Source organism: Mauremys reevesii, linkage group 8 (genome assembly GCF_016161935.1).
Source record: "Mauremys reevesii isolate NIE-2019 linkage group 8, ASM1616193v1, whole genome shotgun sequence".
NCBI lineage: Eukaryota > Metazoa > Chordata > Testudines > Geoemydidae > Mauremys > Mauremys reevesii.
In genome coordinates, this window is record NC_052630.1 from 98,986,499 (window position 1) to 99,007,329 (window position 20,831).

The window sequence follows — 20,831 nt, forward strand, 5'->3', positions numbered from 1 at the left end:
CAGAGAAAGTGATGAATAATTATCTTGTCTCAGACCCCACTCAGCGTCAACCCAGGTTTGATTTACTGCAAAGGCAATGGAGCTTTCTGAACTGGTTTCGTACCAGATGTGGAATTTGTGCTACAGCATAATTTCGGTGGCATTTTAGAAACAATCCACTATGTCAACGTGGAAAGCCACAAATCATGACACAGCTATTACTACATCCTCAGTCTATAAACAAGTTGTTGATGCCTCTACGCTATACCTATGCTGGGGATTTTAGCCAGTGGAAATGCTTACAGACCCTCTGTCCACATCTCCAAATCCTCCTAAGTACTGCAAAGAGAGTGCTGCTATACAATATTGCTGCATGTCCTCTCTCCTCCATCCCACACAGCAGAACTGTTCTGCTACATTTAGAGCAATATCCCTTCCATTGAGATAGGAAAGATAATTTCATATATTTAATTTTATGCCATATTTACAACAAGCATTAAACAAATTCTGCATTTACACTCTCACTTCAAAGTTCAAATAGACACTTGTCCATGTAAGAAAAATATACAACTGACACCCTTTAGCACCCTCAGATGCACAAAAAACTGAGTGGGCATAAAAGCTGGTCTACCCTCTCACCCCCAGAGAAGGTCTCTCCACATTGGAGGGGGAGTGTGAGCAAGCCCGCTTTGCTTTATACCTGACCTGTAGAGGGGAGCCTCAAGCTCCTGTGCAATCAATTCGGCACCTTTTGCTAGCATTGAATTCTCAAAGTTTAAAGGAGAAACTAATTTCACCTTCAGATCTAGATCTACATGATAAACATTTACTTTCACAATTAGAATAACCCATTTTGTTGGACTGCTTCTGCTCTTTATTGTCATGAGATCAAGTTCCCCAAAAAGGTTCAAAGTTCTGATGAGCTCATATATAAACATATTTCCAGATCTCAAGCATGTGGACAAGGGTTGATCTCTACAGTTTTTGAAAGTGCTACATTTAGAAAAAGAGAAATATAAAACTGCACATGGTCGACAGCTTGTGTTGATGTCTACTGAGAGATTGCCTCTCCCCATACCACGTCATGCCATGGCAGATGGGGTGTTCTTTGTGAGGGTCCCTTGGCTCTGGAATTCACGTCTCACTTTGGCTTAAATAGCCTGAGTTTTTAAGCCTTCAGGACACACTACAATTTGATAAGGCTTCTGGGGATGGCTGAAGGGAGGGGCTCTAGGTGGAGTGGAATGATGTATACTTTGCTACTTACTTATGACTGGTATGTTAAACTTTTCTTGTTGAATTATGCTGTTCAGCAATATTCCTATTGCTTGGAAGCATAACTTTTGTCATGATGCCTCAAACGTGAGCACATAATTTTTACATGTTGAACAGAAATATACATCATCATCAAGAGTAGAATCCTTGGAAGGAACAGACTAAGGGATCAGAAATTACATTGCCGATTGAAACGAAAAGAACATCCAGTTTTTAGGAAATGAAGTTCTAGAGCAACCAGCCAATACAGATGTGATTCATACTCAAAAAATGACAAACACAGAAAGAGGAAATAGAAGTCATGAAAGACTGAAATCAAAGATAAATGAGAGAGGTTATATTAAAAATGAGATGGCTAAAACAGACTTAATAACAATCTTTTTTTCCATTTGTGTGTCAGATGGAAAATACCATATCGAAAACACCACCCCACTTATAGCATGTGGGCAACAAAATGTACTCTATTTATAAAGTATGTCAGATTCAACATAATAGGCTTATTTCTATCCCAACCATTTCCCCTTACATCTAGTTCACATGCAGATTTTAAATTTGTTAAATTAAGTTTAAATAAACCAGGATACATCCACAATACGGTCACTTAAAAAGAAGCAGAAAACCTGGAAAATATTTTCCCTAATGGTAATGATGGATGGCCAGCTGCAGAAGCTAAAGTTTCGACAGATAAAAAAACAAGACAATTGAAGCAGTGAATAAGAGAAAGAAGGAAGTTTGTTGTAAATGAGTGGAAATTCAGGTCTCTGTTCACATGTTCTGCAGAAATAAAGGGAGATAACATTAGATTTAAACTTACTATAAGTCCATCTGCGTGCTTCTCCTCATTACTTTGGTCCTTAAGGAAAAATGTTAAAAATATTAACATATCAATCTTTTATAGTTAATCATTTATGTACTGTGACAATTATACATATTGTATGTTTCTCTTAGGGATGGTTCTACCTGTTTTTAAAAACCTGAAGTGAGACTTTTGAAATTCAGACTTCAAAGCGATTGAAAATCTTAGCTATCACAACTACAATACAATACATCATAGTTGTTGCCAAGCAGGCTTTTAGCATGACTTCCCTTACTTGCGCAGGTGAAACTTTTTGCCTAAGAGTCTATAATATAAACTATTTTTTTTTTAAAAGGGTAAGAGTAATTAACCACTGGAACAATTTACAGGTGGTCATGGTGGATTCTCCATCACTGGCAATTTCTAAATCAAGATCGGATTTTTTCTAAAAGATCTGCTCTAGGAATTATTTTGAGGGAAATTCTATGGCCTGTGCTATAGAGGAGGTCAGAGAAGATAACAGGGCTCCTTTCTGGCCTTGGCCTATGAATCTACAAAAAGAAATTAGCCAGATTTTGCCTCTGTGGCTTTGGAAAGAGAATAATGCTGGAATCTCAAATGTTTATAGAATAGAGAACTAAATGGAAGCATAATAGTGACATCATTAAGCAGTTACAGGGCTACCATTTCAGACACAAAGCCATAAACTGGCTTTAAGTAAAGGATAAGAACATAAGAATGGCCACACACAGTCAAACCAATGCTCCATCTAGTTCAGTAACCTGTCTCTCAACAGCAGCCAGTGCCAGATGCTTCAGAGGGAATGCACAGAGAAGGGCAATTATTGAGTGATCCATATCCTGTCATCCAGTCCCATCTTCTGGCAGGTAGAGGTTTTGGGACACCAGAAGGATGGGGTCATGTCCCTGACCATCTTGGTTGATAGTCATTAATGGATCTAGCCTCAATATGCAATGCAATTGACAGAGTTGTACAAAAATCCCAGTGCTATGAACGGGACTCATTGCTAACATTTGCATCAGAAATTAAACCAATTCAAGAGAAGATCTATGTAGCTTTCCAAAGGATTCAAAAGTACTGTGCAGCCACAAACTATTTGTACATGTGAAGGGCATTTAAGATGGTGGAGGCAGAAATTAAAATGGTGAGGGAGGACTTGTAGGGAATAGGATATTTTCTCCATGTTCAATTAACTTTTCCCAGTTTGTGCATAAAACAAACATTAAAACAATACTTACCTCTGAATTATTAACAAAAGTCATAAGTGAGTGTAAAAAACAGTACATGCAGACAAAATGCACAATCTACAGTAACTCTCTTCCCCCGCCCCCTTTAAAAAAAAAAGTGAGCACCATCTAGTTACTGGTGCTAAAGGAAGGACTGGAGGGAACAATGGTCCAATTCAGCAAAGGCAAATACTACATTTGTAAGCTCATTGGGGCACAAACTGTGTTGAACTCTATACCTGTACAGCACTTAGAACAACAGAGCCCCAATCATGATAAGGGTGCTACTACTTCAGGCTTTTCCAGTGCCAAGAAACCACTTACTAGAACAAATGTTTTTATCGGTATCAGTTGAAGATTATAGACCATCTTTGTCCTCCTTCCCCATAACCCACCCTGGTCATGAGAGAGATCTGGAAATTTTATATTTAACAGGGACAAAGAGCCAATTCAGTCAGTTGTGACAGACTTTGAAGAAGATTGTGTTTCAATGCCTCCTCGGGAGAATCTGCATTAGGAAACATTGCCCATTTTAGCAGCTACAGTGCAGCTGCACTTGTGCTATTTACAGTGAAAATGATAGTGTAAGCCAGGCTTTGATGTTCGTCACCACATCAGCTAACTCTGAACAGGATTAGATAACATGGTGCTAAATATGCCTGTGCATGGTCTAAACTAGACCTTACACCATTGGCAGCAATGGTACAGCTACACAGGCATGAAAACCAGGTACAAAATTTTGTATGTACTGAACTTGTGACAATAGCAAACTACCTTAAATTATGCTTTAACAATTTTAGCACACAGTATTTAGTTTTGAAACTTAAGACCAGAAGGGGACATAGAACACTGTTTCTCCAACAGACACCTTAACACTAAAAGCTTACATTTCTTCATAAGGAAACAGGGAAGTCAAGATTTGGACTAAATTTAATCTACAAATAAAACCCCCAAGGAATTGGCTTTTCTAACTCCAGGTTTACATGGAACAAATTTTACATGGCCTTTGAGACAATAACTATGAATCCAATCTGAACTGTAACAATGTTTCTAAATACACAAAAGTGACATAAAATTTATCTATTTTGTAACTTTTAAAATATTGTTATTCCATATAAACATGGCAGCTAATGCAATCCCTCCTCCTCCCCTCCCGCCCCCCCCCAAATTTAAGAGTTTTCCTAAAATTAGTTTGACTGTAATTTGTCTGGTTAGCAATTAAGGACATTCTCGCTTTATCTCCTCTAGGACAGAAATCAAAGCTGTTCATACATTATCCTTGAAAATGATTTGGGGAAAAAATGTTAACTAAGATGACAGTTGAGCATACTGAATTTCACATAAATCCTGAACTGACCCTAAATACAGAGGGATCTGATCCTCTGAGGTGCCAAGTGCTCCCAATTCCCAATGGCATCAACACATCACAGGATGTACTTGGCACTACAGGATTAAGCCCAGAAGGAGCACTATCTTTGAAAACTTTTTAAAAATAATTTTGGTCTAGAATACAGCTGATGCTTTCTTTAAAGTATTCAAGAACCCCATTACAAATTGGTGTGCTTGGGTTGCCACGGCCTCAGTTCTGCAAATATTTATGCACATGCTCAACTCTTCACAGAATAGGGGTCTGTATATTATATACCAACAGCAAGACAGACAGTAAACTGGACAGTGTTGTAATTAACATAACCTAAACAGAGCAAGTAAGTCCCAAAAAACTACAACTTTAAGAAATTACACTTTAAATACTCAAACGGAATTTAAGAGGCATACCAAACACTTTCCAAAGTGGTAAGGAAAAGCCAGAGTGCATTTCCTGTATTTTATTTTAATATACAGTAATAAAATTTTCTACTTCAAAAAGGCCCAATGTCAGGTTGGAAAACAAAATATTTTTAAATTCCTTATCTGTGTTAAAACATTAAGGTCTTGTAAGAACCTTGTTGAATCAGAATTTAGATATTAAAAGAGATTTTTAAAAATACAATTTGATTTTCCTATGCTGTTTTCATTCTTGTCCAACCTCTCTGAAGTGCAAAGTAGAGTGGTCAGTTTCATTTATTTTTATTGCTAATTTCACTTTCTGGGTCTCCCTGCATGACTAATAACATTGCATTAGCCAAACTGAAAGCCCTCTTCACTGTAATACTTTTAATATAGAAGTTGAGAGGCATTTAAAAAGGCTGGATTTTGTAAAACCTATATTTTGGGCCTAAACTACCTGAAAATACCCTTTCAAGAAATTAATAGGCTGGGAGGAGGTGTCCTGTTCACTTGTACCCCAAGGCAAGTATGGAGGACAAAGAAAGAGTATCCCAGGTTACATGTAACTGAGAAGCAGGTTCAAAGCAACATCAGTGACAGTCTGTGACCTGGGGCTGCAGCAGGTCACCACACTCTGTTCCTATTGGAAGCAATACTGGTAGTTTTACAGTTATTGTGGTATAACACTCTAGCTATTGATTTTATAATTTATAGCGGGGTACTCTGAGTGGATAAACCATCAGGTTCTTCACCAGGGACAGAGAATAAGCTAACACTGGCAGACAAGTAAAAAAACATCATTGCTGCCATCCTGCTTCTTACCAGACATGAAAATCTGAACTCACCACAAGATCATCTTAGTTGTACCTCCTTGATCTGCTGGCTACATTGTCATTATTACTTTTATTAATGCATTCTGAGAATCAACTCAGAAACAGGAAGCAAACTTTATGACATAACAGCCAAGGGTGACTTCTCTTGCTTTATCTACTCAAGGAACCTTAAAAGTGCTCACACTTAGGAAGTGCTTTCTTCTTACAACATCATAATCTTTACCCACATATCTAAGAACATTTGCAAGTTATTATGAAATGAAACTGTTACATCTAAAAGCTTCAAAAGTAGTAACAGTTTATAATTTTCTAAGTATGATGTATTGTCAAAAACACAAAGGCTAGAGTAATGTCTGGTTTTGAGTATGAACTGCACACATTTATTTCCTACAGAACTCTGTAATACAGTAACAAAAGTTAAAATCGGACAGCACCATGAACCAATTCATCACAAGCATATTTTAAAATATAACCAGAATTGTTTCAAAAGAGTGTTGACTTATATTTTAAGCAAACGTAAAAAAGAGAATACAAGTTTTCACAATTGTGAGAGTACCTTACAATTTGAAGTTCAGAACAGATAGCAGTATACTTACTTTAGCAATCTGCAGCAACACAATGCAGTGTTTTATTGATTCTACCATACTCTAGGAGGAGGAAATAAAACATTTAGCATGTTTCTCTCACAAATGCTGTAAAATACAAGTTATCATCAAAAACGTATTGATCATTATTAACATTAACTAAAAGATTTTGGCTAAGGAGTTAAGAAGGGCCACTCATGGTTGGTAGAGCCACAATCTATTGTTCTCCTCTTCCTGTTTACAAAAGAACATGCAAAGAAGTGTCAATACGGCATGTTAAAAGAAACCATACAAGCAACATATAACAACACTGGAGCAAGAGGGAAGGGAAACCAATTTAAAACTTTCAAGAGAAACAATTTATGAATAAGCCTTTATGTAAATATCGTACCAATGCAGTTAAAAAACAAACCACCAAGATATCCCCTACTCCAAAGCCATAATTTAGCTTAATCTTTTCTGTCTCCATAATTTAAGAGGGTGAGGGGAGGGAAAAGAGAAAGGAGGAGCAAGTTCTAGATAATGAGCAAATCATTCAAGTTCTGATATTTTTACAGAGATTCTGAGAGACAGGAACAGGAGAGGAGCAGACTGTACCAGAGAGGGAGTCAAAGGTAGAAAGCAAGGTGAAAGAAGTGGGTTTGAAGGACTGTGATAATTTTTTTCACACAGAACAGGGCTGTTGTCTCTATTGAAGGGAGCAGCATGTTAAAATGGCAGGAAGGTGAGACGGATGATGAAAGGAGCAAGAAGGTGGGGAACAGTAAAGGCTGGCAGTGGGGAGTGATGGGAGAGTGTGTGCAGTATTAAAGTTCAAACATCATCTTTACTTATAAGCCACTGAATGGATCTGTGGAGGGGGCATTTTGCCATGATCTCAAAGGGGATATGGGGAGGGAGCAGAACACAATTTTAACTGATGAACTTTGGGTATACTGAACACAGAGGAGTCAGCGAGACTGGGGAAAGGATGAACCAGCGATTCAACGGCAGGGATAGGGGAGCAGGGGGGACAGATTTTAGAAACAGAAACAAGATTTGGTCAAAGCCTGGATATGATATGAGAAGTGGAAAGAGAGGAAATTAAAGATAACCCCACAGCTTGACAATCAGAGAGGGTGGGAATATTGATAAGGAGACAAGCAGGAAGAGATACCCAGAGAAAGTGGGAAGAGGTTAGGAACAGACAGGTACATTTGAGTGTCAGAAGCGTCACAATGAGAGATCACTATGAATAGTTGCGTTTACCTGGGTAAGTGCAAGAAGAAAATTGGAGAGATAGTAAGGACAGACCCACAGAGAACAACAACAGAACAGGAAGAAGGAAGACAACTTAACAATGGTAAGGGGGGAGGGATAGCTCAGTGGTTTGAGCATTGGCCTGCTAAACCCAGGGTTGTGAGTTCAATCCTTGAGGGGGCCATTTAGGGATCTGGGGCAAAAATCTGTCTGGGGATTGGTCCTGCTTTGAGCAAGGGGTTGGACTAGATGATCTCCTGAGGTCCCTTCCAACCCTGATATTCTATCTCTGAATGAAGTGTCAGCAAGGTTTGAGGAAAACCACAAAATGACCACATGAAAAAGCCCAAGAAAGAAGATCTGGAGAAGTGGGTTCTCAATGGCATGAAAGTTATACAGAGACACCCTTACTGGCCCTTTATAGAAAAAACAGAAAGACTTGCTAACAAAAAAACTAGTGCCGGTCAGACATTTTCTAATGGAATGTTCTTCCATCAGAAAACACTGTTCTTTCAATTCAACCTTTTTTTAATGGACCATTTCAACTTTCTGTTTCAAAGTGGTATTTTCTTTTTCGTTTTTACTATAAAAATATCAATGTCAAAATCTGAAATGAAACTTTTTAAATGTCCTGAAACAAAAATTTTCAAAATGTTTGTTTTCAGGAAATGTTTAAAAATTTTTCTTCCATTCTGAAATGGAATGTAAAGTTTCAAAATTGTGAAACTCCCCATGAAACAAAAAATCTGGTTCCTGCACAGCTGTAAAGCAGCAAATTCCTTTTTTGCTGTCATACTTTTTAGAACTTTAAAGATTTAAACAGGATGAAATACAATATTTTTTACTGTAAAGTCTACATATAATAGATGCAAAAGTTAAACAACAAAAACTTACATTGGTTGTTTCTTTGAGATTTTCAATTTTCTGTGAAAACAAAATAAATATTTTTAATAACGTAGCTAAAACAAGATTTATAGCCCCTAGTTGCACCCTTATTACATATTGGACTAGAACACAACAAGTTTTAAATACCCAAAGGATTAAATAAAATATGTTAGCTTCTGTATGTGTAGACATGTATGAAAAAGTGCGTATTATTTGTAATGGACAAAGAAAGTCAAATTAAGACTTAAACCAGCAACATGATCAGGTGAGAGCTATCCAAGCACTATACATTCACCATCTACAGTAATTCCTCAGTCTTAATGTTCAGCTAACAAGACATTCACTGCAATACGTGATACTGAAAATTTTAACCTGAAAGGGCCTTGTTATGTAGCCTACGGCTATAGGGATTGGTTCCAGGTAAAGCATAGGTATAAGGTAAGATATAGGTATAAATTACAGCTGTAATGCAAGAAAGCCTGTAAGACAATAGCTTAATGCAGTGATATTCAGACCTCAGTGGTTCAGGACCCAAATTAGCGATCAACATTACAGTAACTCCTCACTTAACGTTGTAGTTCTGTCCTGAAAAATGCGACTTTAAGCAAAACGATGTTAAGCAAATCCAATTTCCCCATAAGAATTAATGTAAATGGGGGGGGGGGAGTTCCAGGAAAAAAATTTTCACCAGACAAAAGACTATTATATGTATGGATACACAGTATAAGTTTTAAACAATTTAATACTGTACACAGCAATGATGATTGTGAAGCTTAGTTGAGGTGGTGGAGTCAGAGGGTGGGGTATTTCTCAGGGCAGTGGGGGGAGGAACAGCTGAACTGCCTGGCAATTGATAGCCTGATGGGCAGCTGCTGCACAGGGAACTTAGGGGAGTGGAGAGCTGATAGGGGGGCTGCGGGTCCACCCTGGTTCCAAGCCCCCACCAGCCAGCTGAAAAAGGCTGCTCTTTCTGCAAGCTGTGAACAAAGCAGGCAGCTGCCAAACAACGCGATAAGGGAGCATTGTGCAACTTTAAACGAGCATGTTCCCTAACTGATCAGCAACGTAACAATGAAACAACGTGACAACTTTAAGTGAGGAGTTACTGTATTCAAAAGAGCCACAGGAGTATGATTCATTGTTACATTTACTATAGTACTATATATTCATTAGGGCTGTCAATTAATCGCACTTAACTCAAGTGATTAACATAAAACAAAATTAACTAGATTAAAAAATAGTCACAATTAATTTCAGTTTTAATCACAATAGAATACCAATTTCAAATTATAAATATTTTTGTATGTTTTTTCTACATTTTCAAATACTGACTTCAATTACAACACAGAATACAAAGTGTACAGTGCTTATATTTTTCATTACAAAAATACTGCACTGTAAAAAATATAATAGTATTTTTCAATTCACCTCATACAAGTACTATAGTGCAATCTCTATCGTGAAAGTACACTTACAAATGTAATTTTTTTTATTTTCTTTTTATATAACTACACTCAAAAACAAAACAATGTAAAGCTTTAGAACCTATAAGTCCACCCAATCCTACTTCTTGTTCTGCCAATCATTACGACAAACAAGTTTGTTTACATTTATGGGAGATAATGCTGCCCTCTTCTTATTTACAATGTCACCTGAAAGTGAGAGCAGACGTTTGCATGACACTGCAGTAGCTGGCATATCAAGGTAATTTTGTCAGACATGCTAAACATTCGTATGCCCCTTCATGCTTCGACTTTTTCATTTTTTACTGTGCAAATATATGTAATAAAAATATTTTATCAACTACAATTGGTTAATAACTAAATCACACAGTGTTTTAATACCACATGCTGCAAAGAGCAGCAGGAGACACATTAAAGAGTAATTTACGGCTCACAAGACTCCGATTTTTCCCTTAGCAGCGTCCAGAGGGTTGGCCTGGGCACCCCCTGGAGTCACACCTTCATGGCACTCAATTTAGGGCCCTGCCAACCCACCACCCCTTCAGTTCCTTCCTGCCGGCTACTCCGACAGAGGGGTAGGAGGGTGGGTATTGGAATAGACAAACAACACATCTCGAAGAACAACAGTTACGAGAAGGTTAGTAACCATTTTTTCTTCGAGTGCTTGTTCATGTCAATTCCAATCAGGTGACTCACAAGCCCAAGTTCAGGAGGAGGGGTCAGAGTCGTACACTGATTGGAGCACCACTCTTCCAAAGGCCACATTGTCTCTGGCTTGCTGGGTAATCAAGTAGTGGATGGTGAAAGTGTATATGGAGGACCACGTTGCTGCTCTGCAAATTTCCTGGGTGGGAACCTGCGCCAGGAATGCTGCTGAAGAGGCCTGAGCCCTGGTGGAGTGTACAGTGATCGAAGGAGTGGGCACCTTTGCCAAGTTGTAGCACTCCTGAATTCATGATGTGATCCATGATGAGATACGTTGAGAGGAGACAGAAAGATCTTTCATTCTGTCCGCCACCGCCACAAATAACTGGATGGACCTTCAGAACAGTTTTGTTCTCTTGATGTAGAAGGCTAGCACTCTGCAGACATCCAATGAGTGAAGCCTTTGTTCCCTGGCACTAGAGTGTGACTTAGGGTAGAATACAGGGAGGAAGATGTTCTGGTTGATGTGAAATTGAGAGACAGCCTTTGGGAGAAAAGCTGGGTGAGGCCTGAGCTGAACCTTGTCCTTATAGAATACAGGTGTAAGGGAGCTCTGATGCTAGGCCTTGAGCTCAGACACCCTTCTAGCCAAGGGTATCACTACCAGAAACACCACCCTGTAAGAGAGAGAGAGCAGGGAGCATGTCGCCAAGGGCTCAAAAGGCAGCCCCAGAGGATATGCATCCATGACGACAGGTTCCACTCGATAACAATCCAAAGCAGTGCAGACCGACACATGTTCATATTCATCATCTGAATCATGCCACCAGCAGAAAGCTGATTTTCTTTTTTGGTAGTTCAGGTTCTGTGGTTTCCGCATCGGAGTGTTGCTCTTTTAAGACTTCTGAAAGCATGCTCCACACCTCGTCCCTCTCAGATTGTGGAAGGCACTTCAGATTCTTAAACCTTGGGTCGAGTGCTGTAGCTGTCTTTAGAAATCTCACATTGGTACCCTCTTTGCGTTTTGTCAAATCTGCAGTTCTTAAAATTAACAACATGTGCAGGGTCATCATCCAAGACTGCTGTATCATGAAATATATGGCAGAATGAAGGTAAAACACGGCAGGAGACATACAATTCTCCCCCAAAGAGTTCAGTCACAAATTTAATTAACGCAATTTTTTTTAAACAAGTGTCATCAGCATAGAAACAAGTCCTATGGAATGGTGACCGAAGCATGAAGGGGCATACAAATGTTTAGCATATTTGGCACGTAAATACCTTGCAATGTCGGCTACAAAAGTGCCATGCAAGTGCACTTTCTGGTGACATTGTAAAGAAGAAGAGGGCAGCATTATCGCCTGTAAATGTAAACAAACTTGTTTGTCTTAGCGATTGGCTAAACAAGAAGTAGGACGGAGTGGACTTGTAGGGTCTGAGGTTTTACATTCTTTTGTTTTTGAGTGCAGTTATGTAACAAAACAAAAATCTACATTTGTAAGTTGCACTTTCATGACAAAGAGATTGCACTACAGTACTTGTATGAGGTGAATTGAAAAATACTCATCTACAAATATTTGCACTGTAAAAATGATAAAAAATAATATACATTGATTTCAGTTATAACAGAATACAATATATATGAAAATGTAGAAAACATTCAAAACATTTCAATTGGTATTCTACTAACAGTGTGATTAAAACTGATTAATCATGATTTTTATTTTTTTTAATCATAATTAATTTTTTGGAGTTAATCACGTGAGCTAACTGCGATTCACAGTCCTAACAAATGTACATGTTGCATCCACTCTTCAATAGGTGAATAAGTCAAGTGTTGCTAGATATGGTTGGATTATTGAAGAACTAAAGCAGAATTGTGCCCTAGGGTGAAATCCTGACCCTTGTGACTTAACCAGGACAGGATTTCACCACTAGTTACTAAATAATGCTTTAATTTATATTAACAGATATGTTTCATGTGTAAAATGGGGATAATGATGCATACTGACCTATTTAAAAGCACTTTTGAGATCTATGGATGAAGAATGCTGTGTAAGAGCGAGACATTATTTAAAATGTAAACATTCTTCAGTATCACTGTATACAATAATAAATGTTTTCTGAACTATTTAACACACATATCCCTTAACTTTTATTGTACATTCTTTAAAATGTGGGTTTCATAATTTAAACAGTATTTTGTAATATCTAACATTATATAATACTCTATATATACAGTATTTGTTAGGTCTCCAAATGGTTATTAAAGTAGGCTGCTTAATGTCTTAAGAAACAATGATTATCTGCCACCTATTTGTAAAAACCATCCTAGCTACTACCTATCATATTATCAAGAAGTGGTTGCCTAGCAGCACCGGAAACAGACTTTTCCCACCTGAAAAAAACAGGTTGTGCTCAATTGTTTAGGAGGTCATTATTTCCTGGCTCTTTGCAATACTAAACAATGCTTGACACAATGCTCAAAGCCAATTAGTTCTGGTTCACATTTCCAATCCTGCCCTGCATGTAAACACCGAACCGAGTTTCAAAAGAAATTACAGGATACTAGAAAAAGCCTGACTTTGGTCTGCTGGAACACAGCAGCTACCTTAAGTTCGAACAGTTCATCTTGAAACACTTTCACTCCGCTTTGATTCCAACTAAAAAGAAAACCTGTCTTCTGATGGCCCATTTAAACTTATGAATCGTACTACAAAACATGAAAAGAAAAAACAAACAGGCTTTCTGCTAGAATTTTTAATGAAGACCTAGTGGGAAAGAGAGTGTAGAAATGGATTTCCAGCTGCATAACTTTCCCTCAAACCATATATCTGTGGAACAACTGCTTAACCAAAGTATAGTGAAAAGCTTAATCCTTATCTAAGGAAACAGAAGCATTAAGCTGCTGCCACCAAAGAATTCCTTACCTGTTTTAGCCCAAAGGGACAGGAAGGTTCAATTTTTAAAAAAGTGATGCTTTTTTTGTTTGTTTTAAATGGGGAAGAAGTGGAATCTGTAGTAAAAACATTATTGATACAACATTTAAAAAAAAAAACCTCTTTGAAATCATAAATCTTCCTGTTCTACTGATGTATGTCTTGCTCAGATTAAATATGAAAATGCATCCTCTAACTGTAACACAATCCTTGAAGAAGCCTCCAAGGATTAAAAGTGACTCAAGTGCTTCTTACTGTCACAGGGAAGGCTAATGTATTTCCTGATCTGCATGAGCACAGCTGGACAGAGGTAAAAATTGAAGGAATAATTTTCTAGTAAAAAACAAACAAAAAAATAAGTTCTGTTCTTGCAGTTGCTTGTTCAGAGACTAGTCAAGCAAGTTTGAACTGAGCAACAAGCACATTTTAAAATTTGTACATGCCACCAAGAAGAAGGGGACAGAAAGATCAACACATAAGATTGCTAATCTGCCATTATGACCACCAGACATGAAGGGGAACAAATACAAAGTCACATCCTTTACATAATACACCTCTACCCTGATATAACGCTGTCCTTGGAAGCCAAAAAAATCTTACCACATTATAGGTGAAACCGCGTTATACTGAACTTGCTTTGATCCGCCGGAGTGCGCAGCCCCGCTCCCCTGGAGCGCTGCTTTACCACGTTTATAACACGAATTCATGTTATATCGGGTCGCGTTATATCGGGGTAGAGGTGTACTATGTGAGGAAGCATCAAAGTGTACTCAAACAACAATACTGAAAGGAAGAACCTTTGCTTTTAAACACAAGGGAAAACTCGGAGAAATAAGTACAAAATTCACAAAAATTCCCAAATCCAACTATTTTAACATTACAGTGACAGTGCAACAGTTATTATAACTGAGCAATAGCTTTAATTTTAATTCCCTATTTCCAGGTATTAAAGTTCACGAGCTAGGTTTTTTTTGTTTTGTAACATTCTTTCCCTTCCCCCCTCTCCCAAGAAAAAGTCTTTGATAAAACGTTTGTCTCTCTTAAAAATAGCAATTTGAGACATTTTGTCCTACTGCCATGCTCCCAAAAATGACACTGGATGGGAGCAAGTATATACATCAGCTTTTGAAATGAGCTACAGCCTGGCTGAAAGTTTCAAGTTTTGTACTCTCTGCATGACATATTGCATTCTGGAGCATACAGCCCCAAACCATGTGAATGTTATAGACTGCACATTTACACAACCCTCCCTGATCAAAAAATCCTTTTGTTGGGGGTTGGGTAGAAAGAGAAAGGGAAAAGAGAAATAAGTGGAAGACAACCAACAAGGATATACTCAGAGTGATCAAATGTAAGACTGGCTAGTCAGACTTTTCTCTAAGTCTCTCTCAGCCTATGGAGAGCTCCAAATATGTGCAGGGCTGAGCTCCAAATACGTGCACTGCTTAAAAAAATAAAATAATATTTAAAAAAAAACTAAAAACCCAGTGTGCTCCTTATATGCTTTTCCACTATGCTTGCTCAACCTATGACTTTCAAACATTGATGAATGAACCAAAATTTGGTTATTTTATACCAAAATGTCTTCATATACATCAATGACAGTTGCGCTGGAGGAGATTTGGGAGTTTGAAAATTATATTGTGTTGTCCACACATCTAAAAAGGTATTAGAACCATTTCTTAAAAGAATGAAACTTTGTTTTAAAGCTTTAAAGGTGATATCCCAATGTTATAAAAATCTCATTATATAAAGTTATATTCCCCCAGTTATTCACAATATGTAACTCCTGTAAGAAGTTCTAAACAAGACAGATCAAGAATTTATTTTTATCAACTGTAGATTAAAATCAGGCTTAAAACATGATTCACAATTATATGAGATTAATGAAAACGGAAATAAAATCATCAAAAATGTCAAAAAGAAAGGCCTCAATATCTATATAAGATAAAGTGTACTTGCTTTTCTCTGTTCATCATCTATGCAGTGCTGAAGCTTCTCATCAAATAGCTAAAAGAAAACACATTTGTGAAAATACTGCAAGTGTGGTTTTTCATACTTCAAACAACTTGAAACTACAAACAAAACACAATTAACCACCGTAACTGTTGTTCTTTGAGAGGTGGTGCTCATATTCTTTCCAATATAGGTGTGTGCATGCTGCGCGCACCACCAGCATAAAGTTTTCCTCAGTGGTATCCGTCAGGTCAGCTCTGGTGCCTCTGGAGTTGCACCCTCATAGTGCCAATATATAAAATCCTGCCATCCGACTGCCCCCTCAGCTCCTTCTTGCCGGCTAACTCCTACAGAGGGGCTGGAGGGTGGGTTCTGAAATGGACATGAGCAACATATCTCGAAGAACAGCAGTTACAGAAAAAAAAAAAAACATTTTTTCTTCAAGTGCTTGCTCATGTCCATTCCAATGTAGGTGACTCTCAAGCAGATGAAGGAGGGGGGTTCGGAGTTCAATGACAAGCAGACTGTAGAACTGCTCTGCCAAATCTGGCCTGCCGACTGCGGCATAATGAGTTGCAAAAAGTGTGGACCAAAGACTATGTTGCCACTCTACAGATACCCTGGATGGGAACTGTGACACTGCACTCCATATGTTTTATGGAAATATGCTTATGAGTGTAAATATGATGCAACTGAAATATGTTTTATGCAAAAGGTCTCTTGTGAGGTATCACAACAAAGGTTACAAACCACTGAACATATTCCTCCTATTTGTATGTCTGTATTATTCTTGTATCTGAAGCTAGAAATATGAAGTATAACTCTGAAGTGCTATTGTAATAATTATGCAAAGTGTGGGCCATTAATGATGGTTTAGAATCTTGATGGCTCCCATTGACTAAGACAATTGGTTGTAAATGGTTTATTTACCTGCAAGCCTTCCTGTGTCCGTGTGGGCCAACCCAGGAAGAATGGAGACTAGGGGTCTTAGTGAAATGTAACCATGTCATTTGATAATGAAATCCATCTTAAATCTGGTACTTTTCCATTTAGGAGGAGGGGTGGGGACCCAGAGACACAAAAGATTCCTACCTTGTGCCAAAACTATAAAAGGGGGTGGAGCAGGACAAGAGTGGCTACAGTCATGAGAAAACCCCTGCTTACCACCAGAGATGTCTGCTGGAACTAACAAGAACTGTACCAGGGAAAGGATTGGGCCCAGACTAGGAAGGAGTCTAGTCTGTGAAAGAAGCTTATTGGAACATCTTTAAGGGGGAGATTATTTGTAATCAGTTTCTTAATGTATTAGGCTTAGACTTCCATGTTTTTGCTTTATTTTGCTTGGTGACTTACTTTGTTCTGTCTGTTATTTCTTGACACCACTTAAATCCTACTTTTTATATTTAATAAAACTCACTTTTTTTATTAATAAACCCAGAGTATGTGATTAATACCTGGGGGGGCAAACAGATGTGCATATGTATCACTGTTATAGAGGGTGGACAATTTATTAATTTACCCTGTAAAAGCTTTATACAGAGTAAATAGATTTATTTGGGGTTTGGAGCCCATTGGGAAATGGGTGTTTGGGTGCTGGAGATAACTGAAAACAGTTCAGCAGGTTACCTAAGTCGGCAGCTTTGGGGGCGTGGACCAGACCCTGGGTCTGTGTTGCAGCGGGCTAGTGTGTCTGGCTCAACAAGACAGGGTTCTGGAAGTCCTAAGCTGGCAAGGAAAATGGGTTCAGAGGTAATTTCAACATATCAAGTGAAAGTCCCAAGGGGATCTCTGTGACTGAACCCATCACAGGAACCTCTGTCACAAATGCGGCTGAATGAGAGCGCAGCTGGACCTTGTTCTTGAAGAAGACTGTGTATGGTGGTTCTGAAATAAAAAGGCCCTAATATCCGAGAGCCTCGGTGACTGGAGACATTGATGGCTGTGGTTTCAAGAATGGGACACCTGCACATACAGTCTCTGGATCCAGCCACCCATAGGAGGGTGGTGATCACTGAATGGGGAAGTGTGACTACCATGTCTAAGCAGTCCCGGCCTGTTTGGTACACTGATGCTAGCCAGACCTAAAGAGGTCTGAGTTGCAATCTTGCATGTTTCACCATATCAGCGCATGAAGGAAGGCTCTTGCCTGGACCAAGTTGAGGACCACTCCTATGAACTCTATCCTTTGGACAGGGGAGAGCATTTACTTCTGCATGTTTATCAACAGGCCCTAATTTTTGGAAGGTTGATAGTATTAGCCATATGTCTGCATCCACGTGGGCCATGGTCTGACTTCTGATCAACTAGGCATCAAGGTAAGGATATACAGTACCTGAATGTTTTGTTTCCTTAGGAAAGCCAAGACAACTGCCACACACTTTGTGAAAACCTGAGGGGCTTCTGATAGGGTCAATGGAAGTACAGTGAACTGGTAACGTACCTGCTTCACAACTAATTACATTAATCTTCTGTGGCCTTGGAAGATTGAAATAGGAGAGTGGCATACCAGTCTCCTGGATCCACAGAAGGGATAATGGAAGCCAAGGAAACCATGCAGAACTTCAGCTTTTTCATGAATCTGCTGAGGTTTTGCAGGTCCAGGATGGGTTTGAGACTGCTGTTGGCCTCTGGGATTAGGAAATAACGGGAGTAAAACCCCCTGCCTTTAGCTCCAAAGGAACCTCCTCTACTGCTCCCACTTGCAGAAGCATTCGCACTTCTTGGATTAGAAGTTGCTCATGAGAAGGGTCCCTGATGAGGGACGGGGAGGGAGGGTGGAAAGGAAGGGAAGAACTGAACTGCAGGGCGTATCCCAATCCTACTGTGTGTGGCACTCAGTAGCCTGAGGTGATATGGGCCCACACCCAATAGAAGTGGAATAACCAATCAACAAAAAATTGGGAAGGGTGGGATCCAGACACTGTCCTAGTACTCCATCCTCTGGTGTACCCTCAAAAGGCCTACTTAGACCCAGACAATTGTCTGGCAGGGCCAGTCCTATGGGCCGACAAAGACTGGGCAGGAGGCCTCCTCTTATAGCTCCTACCCCGCCTCTTTATCATCATCTGGCCTTGACTGAGGCTGGTAAAAACAGGGCAATGGTTGGGGTTTTAAGTGCTTTCTCAACTGGGCCGGGGTGTGCAGTCCTAGGGACTTAGGGTGGGGTCCTCAAATCCTTTAAGCTGTGGAGCTTAGAGTCTGTCTGCTCCAAAAAGAAAAACATACCCTCAAAAGGGAGGTCCTGGATAGTCCGCTGCACTTCGTATGGGAGGCCCAAGGCCTGTAGCCATGAGCTTCTCCTCATGACCACAGCCAAAGCCATGGTTGTAGCCCCCACTGTGGAGTAGATCTTTCTGCCAAAGAGATCCAGCTCCTTGGCGTCCTTGGCCTTCGGGGTAGGTCTTTGCTGTCCCTGCCTCTCTCGTTCATTCACCATTAGCGACCCTGGAGGAGGATCGATGTATAAGTATTCAAACCCCTTCAGGGGAACAAAACACTTTTTCTCCACTCTCTTTCCAGTGGGTTACAAGGAGTCTGCCACAGGGCCTTAACAGATTCCAGAATGGCACCATTCAGAGGCAAAGCCACTCAAGATGGCCCCGAAAAGGCCAAGATGTCCACCAAGGCATGGGAGGCCGTCAAGATTTCCTCCACCTGGATCCTCAGGTTTTGGGCTACTCTCCTGAGGAGCTCCTGGTGTGCACTGTAGTCGTCATGAGCAGGCACAACTGAAGTCCCCACTACCACCTCATCAGGGGAGGAGGAGGAGGAGGATGTAAGCACAGTTATAGGGCCTTGTTCCTGTCCTTCAGCACCTGAAGGATCCTGCAGTACTAGGTCCTGAAGTTCGGTGCTGGGTTTGGTAACGGGTCCTGATTCCTGTACCAAGGGAAGTGGGGGAGTTCTACACTCCAACACAACACAGTAAGATCTCCTCGACTGAGGCCTTGGACCAGATGGAAGGCTCAGGGATTCCAGAAAAGCCATTGCCCTGGCATCTTCCACTGTGCTGGCCAGGCCACTGGTGAGAACCCTTGGCCCATATCAGCTGTCAGGTATCAGCGGTCGGACCGGTGTTACCTCCTGTGGGAGGTATAAGATTCTGCCTCAGAGTCTGATTGTGAGGAATCTCTCCTTGGTGACCATAGAGGAGCGGTACCAGTTGGTGCTTGAGAGCAGTGCCGAGAGGGAGGCGACCAGTGCTATGTCATCACCACCAGTTTTCCCTTCAGTGGCACCTGAGGCCTCTGTGCCATAGCTGCTCTTGTCTCTAGTGCCCATTCACACCTGGTAGGGGATGGCAATAGAGGAGGGACTAATAGCTCCCTTGCTGCCTCGAACGCCTCTGACATAGATGGAAGCACCAGAGCTGCACTCAGATGGCTCTCCCTCGGAGAGTCCAACAGTACTGGCCTCGATGGGTCTCTTTCCTGGGCTGGAGTCAATGGTACTATGCTGGTAGCTGTTGACTCATGAGACCTGGCACGGGTCTCACTCTGCCAACTTCCCTGTGACCAGTGGTTTTCAGAGCTGGGGAGCACTCCATGTCTGTTTTTCTTCGCTTCTTTGGCACCAGTGACTGGGAGAGGTGCTAAGTGTCCCAGTGAGGCATAGATCTCCTCTGTACCAGAGAGCCCTGATGGTGCCGAGAATCTCAGAACACGGATAAGGAGTCCTTCCTCCCCCCGAGCACTAAAGACAGCAGAATGGGGGGGGGGGGGAGGTGGCACTAATTGGCATGGATTATGCCAAGCCTCACATAGCTTAAATCTGGGAGATTGGGAAAGGGGTAACCCCAGAAAGCAGGGTCCTAAGGTATTACCTACTAACTAACAATAGACCATAAACTCTAACCACTATTATTTAACTATATATAGGAAAAGAACCAAAGTCCACTAAGGAAAGTACTTGTGTGAACACAAAGACAAGCAAAAGTTCCAGCGGCCACCATGGGTGTTAAGAAGGAACGGATGGGTGGCAGAGCAGCAGGACCCTGTATACTGGCGCTATGGGCGTGACTTCATGGGGCACCAGAACAGACCCAATGGATAGCACTGAGGGAAAACTTTCTGGCAGCAATGCACACAGCGCGTACACACCTATATTGGAATGAACATGAGTAAGCACTCAAAGGAAAACTCTAGGATTTTGAAAACAAAACAAGTATACCGTGTTATAGGTGAGACCGCGTTATATCGGTGTAGGGAGAGGAACCGCTCCCCG

The 20,831-nt window shown here is 40.3% G+C and overlaps 1 protein-coding gene across 8 annotated transcripts in view; it reads right to left on the reverse strand.

Moving 5' to 3' along the window:
* OSBPL9 (oxysterol binding protein like 9) overlaps positions 1-20,831 on the reverse strand; it is a 107,403-nt gene that overhangs the window by 22,959 nt on the left and 63,613 nt on the right. For 5 of the 8 annotated variants that reach the window (XM_039484580.1, XM_039484577.1, XM_039484583.1 and 2 more), the window contains 4 exons: positions 15,615-15,662; positions 8,615-8,644; positions 6,494-6,544; positions 2,069-2,107 (listed from right to left, as the gene is read on the reverse strand). In XM_039484580.1, coding sequence (XP_039340514.1) covers positions 2,069-2,107; positions 6,494-6,544; positions 8,615-8,644; positions 15,615-15,662 — 168 coding nt within the window. Of the gene's footprint in view, positions 1-2,068; positions 2,108-6,493; positions 6,545-8,614; positions 8,645-12,725; positions 12,749-15,614; positions 15,663-20,831 lie in introns of those variants that run through there. The other 3 variants (XM_039484584.1, XM_039484581.1, XM_039484585.1) reach the window with 3 other exon arrangements.